General features: G+C 45.6%; 1 protein-coding gene across 3 annotated transcripts in view; it reads left to right on the forward strand.

Annotated features, from left to right (window-relative positions):
• C1S (complement component 1, s subcomponent) overlaps positions 1–9,000 on the forward strand; it is a 10,747-nt gene extending 1,747 nt beyond the window's left edge. For 2 of the 3 annotated variants that reach the window (XM_011983055.1, XM_011983057.1), the window contains exons 3-12: positions 389–596; positions 810–987; positions 2,196–2,321; positions 3,046–3,245; positions 3,790–3,943; positions 4,491–4,606; positions 5,017–5,095; positions 5,620–5,748; positions 6,426–6,500; positions 7,815–9,000. In XM_011983055.1, the coding sequence (XP_011838445.1) occupies positions 389–596; positions 810–987; positions 2,196–2,321; positions 3,046–3,245; positions 3,790–3,943; positions 4,491–4,606; positions 5,017–5,095; positions 5,620–5,748; positions 6,426–6,500; positions 7,815–8,611 (2,062 nt within the window). In that variant the 3' untranslated portion in view covers positions 8,612–9,000. The remainder of the gene's footprint in view (positions 1–388; positions 597–809; positions 988–2,195; positions 2,322–3,045; positions 3,246–3,789; positions 3,944–4,490; positions 4,607–5,016; positions 5,096–5,619; positions 5,749–6,425; positions 6,501–7,814) is intronic. The other variant, XM_011983058.1, reaches the window with a different exon arrangement.
• Positions 9,001–10,043: the final 1,043 nt, after the last annotated feature.

Below are 10,043 nucleotides of genomic sequence, written 5' to 3' on the forward strand. Positions count from 1 at the left end.
AAAAAAAAAAAAAAATGAGCCCAGTGTGGTGCGTGTCATCTGTGGTCCCAGCTACTCAAAAGGCTGAGGTAGTAAAATCACTTGAGCGCAGGAGGTCAAGGCTGCAGTGAGCTGAGATCGCACCACTGCACTCCAGCCTGGGTGACAGAGTGAGACCCTGTCTGAAAAAAAAAAAAAAAAAAGGGGGCTCTTATCTGAAGCCTGGGTTTTGGTTTGACCTGGGCCTTTTCTTTATTCCGACCTAAGATTCTCCCCCATGGCCGACCGACTGACTACCTCTATCTTCTTCCCCCTTTCTTCTGCCTCTGAGACATAGCACTTTCTGTCCTAGGCTACTAGTGCCTGGGCCACACACCAATCTATACCTCTTTTTTTTTTTTTTTTTCAGGTGCATTGTCCTGTTTTCCCTTTTGGGATGGGTTTACGCTGAGCCTACCATGTATGGGGAGATCCTGTCCCCTAACTATCCTCAGGCATACCCCAGTGAGGTAGAGAAATCTTGGGACATAGAAGTTCCTGAAGGGTATGGGATTCACCTCTACTTCACCCATCTGGACATAGAGCTGTCAGAGAACTGTGCGTATGACTCAGTGCAGGTATGTTATAAGCACAAAAAGAATAGAGAGAGAAGACCAGGGCTGAGGTAGTGGAATAAGGATGTGGGAGGGAGAGCCACCTGTACTCACAGTGAACCAAAGTCAAGTCCTAGAGGCATAAATGTTCTACTGTCTCTGTCCCTTCTCTTACCTCCATACCAAAATATTACCCTTTCCTAGCTTTTTTATTGTTGCTGTTGACTCTTCTCTTAGATAATGTCAGGAGACATTGAAGAAGGGAGGCTCTGTGGACAGAGGACCAGTAACAATCCCCACTCTCCAATTGTGGAAGAGTTCCAAGTCCCATACAACAAACTCCAGGTGATCTTTAAGTCAGACTTTTCCAATGAAGAGCGTTTTACGGGGTTTGCTGCATACTATGTCGCCACAGGTAAGGCTCACCCTTCTGCATGTGCCTTATTGACCCAGCTAAAAGATTAGAAGTGAGAAATCCGCTGAGCAACACGTTGAATGAAGATTCTGTTTGTAATTCATACAAAAAGTGTTGACTTGGCCTGGGTCCCTCCATAAATCACTTTTATGAAATTCAAATGCATGATCACATCTTAGTGGTGACGATGATAATGGTAATAACACATATTACATAATACACAGTAATTTATTAAGAGCCGCTGTAAACTGGGTATGTGCCGGGGATTTTTCCTATTTTAACACAATCATCACTTTCACCCTTCAAGGTAGGTGTTATTTGCTCCATATAAAGATGAAGAAAATATAGACTAGGAAAGTTAATAACTTGCCAAGAATCACACGAGGAATGTGTAGTATTTAAACCCATTCAATATATGGCATTCAAACCTTCAAATTCTGGGGTACTTCTGTATCTCTCTCCAGGTTAAAATGAAGCTAGGACATCTCATAAAGCCAAACTATTGTTTAGATTTGATAGAAGGACCAACATCATGTAAAGCAATGAATGTACCGATTCCTCCCTGCAGAAGGCATCATCATGATGTTTACCTTGCAGAGCGTCATCCCTGGAGCTGAAATGCTCTGTACATGAGAAAAGTCAAGGACCTCTGACATTAAGAGCTCCCTAGGCCAGGCGTGGTGGCTCATGCCTGTAATCCCAGCACTTTGGGAGGCTGAGGCGGGTAGATTACTGGAGGCCAGGAGTTAAAGACCAGCCTCGCCAACATGGTGAAATCCTGTATCTATTAAAAATACAAAATATTAACCAGGTTTGTGGTGCGTGCTTGTGTTCCCAGCTCCTCAGGAGGTGGAGGCATGAGACTTGCTTGAACCCGGGAGGTGGAGGTTGCAGTGAGCCGAGATCGCACCACTGCACTCCAGCCTGGGTGAGAGAGTGAGGCTATGTCACATACACACACACACACACACACACACGCGCGCACGCACACACGAGCTCCCTTATAGCTGTGTAGTGGTAGGGTTCAACTCTGGAATCATATGTCAGGAGAGTAATATAGAATAATACCGGCCTGACATGCGATCCCTTGAGGGATCTTTAAGCAACAGGCCTTTCCTACTTTTTCTTACCCTTATGGTTTTAGGTTTAACCTCATTCTGCCTTCTTGGTGTTTGTTCTTGACCTCAGCCTCTCTCTACTCTTTGTAGACATAAATGAATGCACAGATTTTGTAGATGCCCCTTGTAGCCACTTCTGCAACAATTTCATTGGTGGTTACTTCTGCTCCTGCCCCCCGGAATATTTCCTCCATGATGACATGAAGAATTGTGGAGGTGAGCTTGGTGTTAAGAGGGTTGCATGTTCCCTGGGATTTGGAATGGCTGAGGCCCCAGAAAGGGCTTTGTCCACCTTTCCAACTTCTGTTAGGCCCAGCCTTCATTTGGCATTTATTCCTTTTTTATTTTAAAATTTACTTGTTTGTTTATTTATTTATTTATTTATTTAAGAATTTCAGTAGTTTTGGGGGTACTGGTGGTTTTTGGTTACATGGATGAATTCTTTAGTGGTCAATTCTGAGATTTTATTATACCTGTTACCCGAGCAGTGTACACTATACCCAATGTGCAGTTTTCTCGCCCCCCTTTCAACCTCCTCCCACACTGAGTCCACAGAGTCCATTATATCACTCAGTATTGGCATCTATTCTTAGTTACTCATAAGCTGAGATGAAGCCACAAGAAGGGAGGAAGATAAGACTACAGGGTAAAGTTAGTTAATGGGAGAAGAGAGATAGATGTCTGTAAAGAGTCTACTGGGGGCTGTTCATAACCAGGAAAGGCTCCATCCTAAGCAGAGTGATGGAAACCTAATAGGACTTGGGTGTTCCTGCTGATATCTACTGCATGTGTAATTGCTGCATCCCTCCAGTTAGGGCGGGGATCTCAGGTTAGTTTGAATGGAGAACTGTCAGTTTCTGAGAGAAGGAATCATAGAATAGTGCAGGAATTCCTTTGCTTGACGCCGTATTTGATTCTCCCTTTACTTTTTCTCTCTTAGTTAATTGCAGTGGGGATGTATTCACTGCACTGATTGGGGAGATTGCAAGTCCCAATTATCCCAAACCGTATCCAGAGAACTCAAGGTGCGAATACCAGATCCGGCTGGAGGAAGGGTTCCAAGTGGTGGTGACTGTGCGGAGAGAAGATTTTGATGTGGAACCAGCTGACTCAAAGGGAAACTGCCTTGACAGTTTAGTTGTGCGTGACGGTTGATTAATACCCCCACCCTCAACTTACACAAAGAGATCTCTCCCTGAAGACAAAGAAAAAATTTTTTTGAGACAGGGTCTTGCTCTTTTGCTCAAGCTGGAGTGCAGTGGTGCAAGCACGGCTCACTGTAGCGTTGACCTCTTGGACTCAAGCAAGCCTCCCACCTCAGCCTCCTGAGTAGCTAGGCCCACAGGCGTGTGCCACCATACCCAGCTAATATTTTTATTGTTGTTTGTTTGTTTGTTTGTTTGTTTATTTATTTACAGAGATAGGGTTTTGCTATATTGCTCAGGTTGGCCTGAAACTCCCGACCTCAAGCAATGCTCCCACCTCGGCCTCCCAAAGTGCTGGGATTATAGGCGTGAGCCACTGCACTCAGCCTAAAGATAAAATTATCTTTTCTCCTGACCCTTATTTTCCTTCTTCTTATTTTATGTGACATTTAATGCCTCTCTTTTTTTTATCTCCCATCTTCCAATTTTACCTCTTTCCTTTAGTTCTTTCCCTCTTCTGATTTCATCATTTCATTCAGTTTGTTGCAGGAGATCGGCAATTTGGTCCTTACTGCGGTCATGGATTCCCTGGGCCACTGAATATTGAAACCAAGAGTAATGTTCTTGATATCATCTTCCAAACTGATCTAACGGGGCAAAACAAGGGCTGGAAACTTCGCTACCATGGAGATCGTGAGTAACCTAGAAGTACCTCTTTGGTTGGTGATACCAAAGTCCCCAAACAATATGGGATCAAAGCAGGTAGATGATCCAGGCACAATGGAAGCACCTGTGATCTCAGCTACCAGGGGAGGCTGAGGCAGAAGGATCCCTTGAGCCCAGGAAGTAGGAGTCTGAGTCCACTCTGGGCAACAGAGCAAAACTTTGTCTCTAAAACAAAACAAAAACAAAGCAACAATAATTTAAAAAACAGATAGATTGTTGTTCTGATAGTATCCTGAGATTCTTCACTTCCTCAGGAAAATCTAAACCAGTCAATGGTTGCTAGGAATGCCTCAACCCCTAGTAATCCTTTAACTAGACCTGAGAGTGCAGACAGCTTGGGGGTGGTTAGTTGGTAATGCCATATGATTTTAGACATCTGCTGTATTGGAATGTTAAGCATCAGGAATGAGGACAACTGGATGATTTTAGAAAGTGTGAGAATGATGTAAATAGAATGAGAGTCTTCAACTATTTAGTAACGTTTTTTTCTTGCCCCAACTTCTGTTCTTTCAAGCAATCCCCTGTCCTAAAGAAGAAACTCCCACTTCTGTTTGGGAGCCTGCGAAGGCAAAATATGTGTTTAGAGATGTGGTGCGGATAACCTGTCTGGATGGGTTTGAAGTTGTGGAGGTAAAGTACCATCTTGGCTTCTCCCCAATCCCTGGCCCCAGATCAGGATGAGCAGACTGAAATTGTCCAGTTGTTTACCAACGTAAGTGTGTGATCAAGGTATAACGCCTTTCCCATAAACACGACAGCTTAAGATCTGTAGTTCTCCCTTGTGAGTCATGGAGCTCCCTGGCCAGCTTGGCATTCTCTCTCTGCCTTCAGTCTTCTTGGGGAAGGGGAGTTGACACATTGGAGCAGAGCTGTCTGTCAGCCTCGTCTCCTGGGTGCTTTGGGTCAGTCTGCTAAGACGTTCCCAAGCTTCTTGTGGTGAGGACTCTTCATTGATCCAAGGCCAGGGATCAATTCCAGTTTTGATTTTGGTTTCCCATATCTCTCTTCAGAAATAAGTGGTGATGTTTATTATTCTCCAGGGACGTGTTGGTGCAACATCTTTCCATTCGACTTGTCAAAGCAATGGAAAGTGGAGTAATTCCAAACTGAAATGTCAACGTACGTGTCTCTTCAAAGTGGAAGTCTTTCTTTTTCTCTCAGAGAGAATGGAAAGATCAGCACATCCAAATTCAGATGCATGGTTTCCTCTTAGGCATGTGAGGGAGTGGGTTGGGTTTTTGAAGGGAAGCCAGTCATGGAGGCTTTTCTAGTCCAGCCCCGAATCTGTTCCCAGGCCAACTAGATCGGCAAGTTTCTTTCCAAGAAAGGGGCTATGGGATAGGTCGAGTTAATAGCCCCATGTGGGTGCATTTGTGGCTTCCACTGGGCCTTCACCAATCACTGAGAACCAGGCTCTTCACTACGGCTTTCATGGGGCCATCTGAGTTGGCATCTCAGTGGGCCAGAGAGCTGAGAGATGCCAGTTGGGGAGGATGGCCACAGAGAGGCTGGTGTGGGGAGGTTCATCCCAGGTGTGCCTGTGGATATGGGGTGGGGAAGCAGTGAGGATGAAACTGGCCCCATGACTCCTCCTTGGAGGAAGTGGCTGTCCTGACCATCGCTCTCCTTCCTTCGTCTGGTAGCTGTGGACTGTGGCATTCCTGAATCCATTGAGAATGGTAAAGTTGAAGACCCAGAGAGCACTTTGTTTGGTTCTGTCACCCGCTACACTTGTGAGGAGCCATATTACTACATGGAAAATGGAGGAAATGGTAGGTTTCTTCTACTGGAGAAGAGAGAGAGTGAGAAGGTGTTGGAGGGTGAATAGCATAATCTGTCTGTGCCGGAGAGAGTTTGGAGACAAATGAAGGCGATAGGACAGACATTGTTCATCCCCTTGGCTTCATCTAAAGATACAGTTTTCATATGGAGCAGGGCACGCTCAGGGCAGCACCAGTCACAGGGAATCATAGAGGTCACCAGCTCAGCTTCACAGCTGCTGCAGGAATTCCCCTATAACATCCATTTCATGGGATTACCCACCTTTGGACCAGTTATTTCATGTACAGCCCACAGGAGCAACGCCTCCCGCTTCAAGACAGCAAGCTACACTGACTGGCTTTCTTGATGTAGAGGCTTTGGTCGTGCTAGATGAAGGGCTGGATGAGACACTATACATTCTCTGCTTTGCTTTGTATTTTATTTTCCCACTTTCCCAATGCCTTCTTTCCTTCTGCTTTGGAGATGTTCCCTTTGTCTCCCCTGGCGGGCTAGAGGCCTGAGGGATTGTTTGGAGGAAGATATTTTTTTTCTGGCTGATTTAATCTGATTTACTACTTGAATCCCAGAGGAGCTGAGGCTGTGAAGGAATGGGGCGGGCTGTGGGGGAATGGAAGAGGGAGGGAAGATGCAGTAGTGAGTGTGGCCTGTGTTCTCTGTGCTATTCCAGGGCAGTATCACTGTGCTAGTAATGGGAGCTGGGTGAATGAGGCGCTGAGCCCAGAGCTGCCGAAATGCGTTCCAGGTAAGGAGGGCCGAGGCTTGGGGAGAGATGATAGGCATGGGTGAATGGGAGTCACCTTCTGAAAGCAGCTGTAACCCTCTTGGGAAAGGACTGAACAGTGGCCTGCCAGAGTCCAGCTCAGTGAGGTGGCAGTAGCACTGTGCCGTGGGCTGTCGGGGCTGTGGGGAACCTCCTCAGCTACACTGAAGGCAGGCCGATTGCAAGGAAATATAAGCGTCAGCCAGCGACAGTTGGTGTCTGGTAATGTAGCTGCAACAAGAAGATACAGAACTGCTAAAAACAGGGCCTGAAAACTGAGAGTGAGTAATCAACATTCGGAAACAAGACTAGTTAAATAACCTAGTTATTATATTAAAAGTTTATATGGCAGCAAGATATCGAGGAATTCAAGTAACGAGGAAGATCAAAGTTGGGTAGCAGAAGGCTGGGGCAAATCCAGTAGGATGAAGACCATCCTGGTTGTTACTGAGAACTAAAGACCAAGTTTATTTGTTGTGTTTATTATCTCATTCATGTCCTTGTAACAGCCCCGTGAGCTAGGTGTCATTAGTCTCATTTGACTGGTCAATAGGTGGGTGCAAGTTTGCAGAGTTAGCAAGTTGCGAAGGCAGGCTTTGAGCCCAGGTCTGTCTAAGTCCAAAGCCTGTTGTGCTCAACTTGGAGTCCCTCCAGGCTGTCTAGCAAGGGATTTAGGTAAGCAGCTTCACTTGAATTCAGTTATTAGTATAACTGAATGGTAATGGCACCAGTCACTGGGAGTGAGAAGTCAAGGCCAAAGAAGGGACCCCTCTCTACTTCCTAGGCTGACCTGTGGTTTACTAGGAGGGACTCAGGTGCAACTAGGACTCCAGTAAAGAAGGCGATTAAAGTTTGATCTGGGCATCTGAAGACGGCAGAAAGCTTCCCTCCTCCACCATCTGTGTGAGAAAAGGGTTTCCAGCACTGGCTCTTGGTTGGGCACTGGCCTTACATGCCGAGTTGGGAGGTGCAAGGGGGACCCCTGCCTCCAGAGGGGCTGTGGGTCACACTGTGGATAGCGTGAGGCACCAGTGCATCTGGACTCAGTGATTCACACTCTGCCTCTGGTTAACTGAGCTCTGCCATGCTATGACATTGGCAAAGCGGGGTGTTTAGGTAAGACCAGGGTGGGTCAGGTATTGAGCTTGTTGACCAAATAGGGTTGACCATTTTGTACTAGAGAACCCTGCAACCTAGCAGGTAAAATTCTTTGAGTGGTTGGAGGATTTGCAGGAAGCCAGTATCATTTCTTGCTCCTTCCCTGTGGTTTTTTTTTTTATTTTTATTCCTTCCTAGTCTGTGGAGTCCCCAGAGAACCTTTTGAAGGAAAACAGAGGATAATTGGCGGATCTGATGCAGATATTAAAAACTTCCCCTGGCAAGTCTTCTTTGACAACCCGTGGGCTGGTGGAGCGCTCATTGATGAGTACTGGGTGCTGACGGCAGCTCATGTTGTAGAGGAAAACCAGGAGCCAACAATGTATGTTGGGTCCACCTCAGTGCAGACCTCACGGCTGGCAAAATCCAAGATGCTGACTTCTGAGCGTGTGTTTATTCATCCGGGATGGAAGCTGCTGGAAGTCTCAGAAGCACGAACAAATTTTGATAATGACATTGCACTGGTGCAGCTGAAAGACCCAGTGAAAATGGGACCCACCGTCGCCCCCATCTGCCTACCAGGCACCTCTGCCGACTACAACCTCATGGATGGGGACCTGGGACTGATCGCAGGCTGGGGCCGAACAGAGAAGAGAGATCGCGCTCTTCGCCTCAAAGCGGCAAGGTTACCTGTAGCTCCTTTAAGAAAGTGTAGAGAAGTGAAAGTGGAAAACCCCAAAGCAGATGCAGGGGCCTATGTTTTCACTCCTAACATGATCTGTGCTGGAGGAGAGAAGGGCATGGATAGCTGTAAAGGGGACAGTGGTGGGGCCTTTGCTGTACAGGATCCCAATGACAAGACCAAATTCTACGTAGCTGGCCTGGTGTCCTGGGGACCCCAGTGTGGGACCTATGGGCTCTACACACGGGTACAGAACTATGTTGACTGGATAAAGAAGACTATGCAGGAAAATAGCACCCCCAGTAAGGATTAATCCGGATACATCCCACCAGCCTCTCCAAGGGGCGTGACCAATGCATTGCCTTCTGTTCCTTATGATATTCTCATTATTTCATCATGACTAAAGGAAGATACGAGCGAATGATTTAAATAGAACTTGATTGTTGAGATGCCTGGCGGGAAGTAGAGAGGTAGAGTTTGATCATAGAATTGTGCTGGTCATACATTTTTAGTCTAACTCCTTGGGGTCCTTTCCCTTGAGTACCTATTGTAGATGACACTATGGGTGGGGCACTCCTATCTTGCACTATTCCACAGGGATACCTTAATTCTTTATTTTCTCTTTACCTGTTCAAAATTTCATTTACTTGATCATTCTCAGTATCCACTGTCTATGTACAATAAAGTATGTTTATAAGCAAATTTTGGCTGACTTACCTCATTCCACACCAAATCCTCAGAATTATAGAAGGGGAGTGGGATGAGAAGGCTGTTATGTCACTGAAATTGGGCATCTAGTAATTTATATTTAATTTAATTGTCATGAAAACAGAGAATTCAGCTTTTCTTCTCTCTTTCAACTGAGATTTACTGAATATTGTGGATTAGTACGAAGATCGCCAGTGTTAGGCATCATATTCTGCTTTTGAAACTCATTAATATTTACCTGGCCAAAAAAAAAAAAAAAAAGAAGAAGAAGAAAAGAAAAATAAGAAAAAAAAAGAAACTCATTAAATCTCATTGGGTGCATGGCTCACACCTGTGATCCCAACACTTTGGGAGGCTGGGGTGGGAGGATCACTTGAGCCCAGGAGTTCAAGACCAGTGTGAGCAACATAGGGAGACCTTGTCTCTACAAAAACAAAAAATAAAAATTAGCTAGGCATGGTGGTGCTTGCCTTAGTCCCAGCTGCTCAGGAGGCTGAGGTGGGAAGATTGCTTGAGCCCAGGAGGTCAAGGCTGCAGTGAGCTGTGATCATGCCACTGTACTCCAGCCTGGGCAACCAGAATGAGACACTGTCTCGAACAAAACAGAACAAAAAACTCCCAACTTATTCAGAAGTCCATGTACAATAGTTTGAGTTGGCTGTTTAAGATCTTCTTTAAGTATAATGTTTTTCAATATGTCAACTGAAAGTTAATTTTCCTTTAATACTCACTTGTATCATGCAATATTATGACAACAAAAAAGAGAAACTATAGAAATTGAGCATGCTCTTGTCTGCTTTCCTGGTGGTTTTGATCAATTTGTGACAATGTTTTCATTAGATTGAACTCTGTACCAAGATGACATAGCAGAAAATCTCGGTGAGGATGGACTCCTAAACTCTCCCTTCTATTTTCTTTTTTTTTTTTTGAGACGGAGTCTTGCTCTGTCGCCCAGGCTGAAGTGCAGTGGCCGGATCTCAGCTCACTGCAAGCTCCGCCTCCCGGGTTCACGCCATTCTCCTGCCTCAGCCTCCCGA

Source organism: Mandrillus leucophaeus, unplaced genomic scaffold (genome assembly GCF_000951045.1).
Source record: "Mandrillus leucophaeus isolate KB7577 unplaced genomic scaffold, Mleu.le_1.0 Scaffold245, whole genome shotgun sequence".
Lineage (NCBI taxonomy): Eukaryota > Metazoa > Chordata > Mammalia > Primates > Cercopithecidae > Mandrillus > Mandrillus leucophaeus.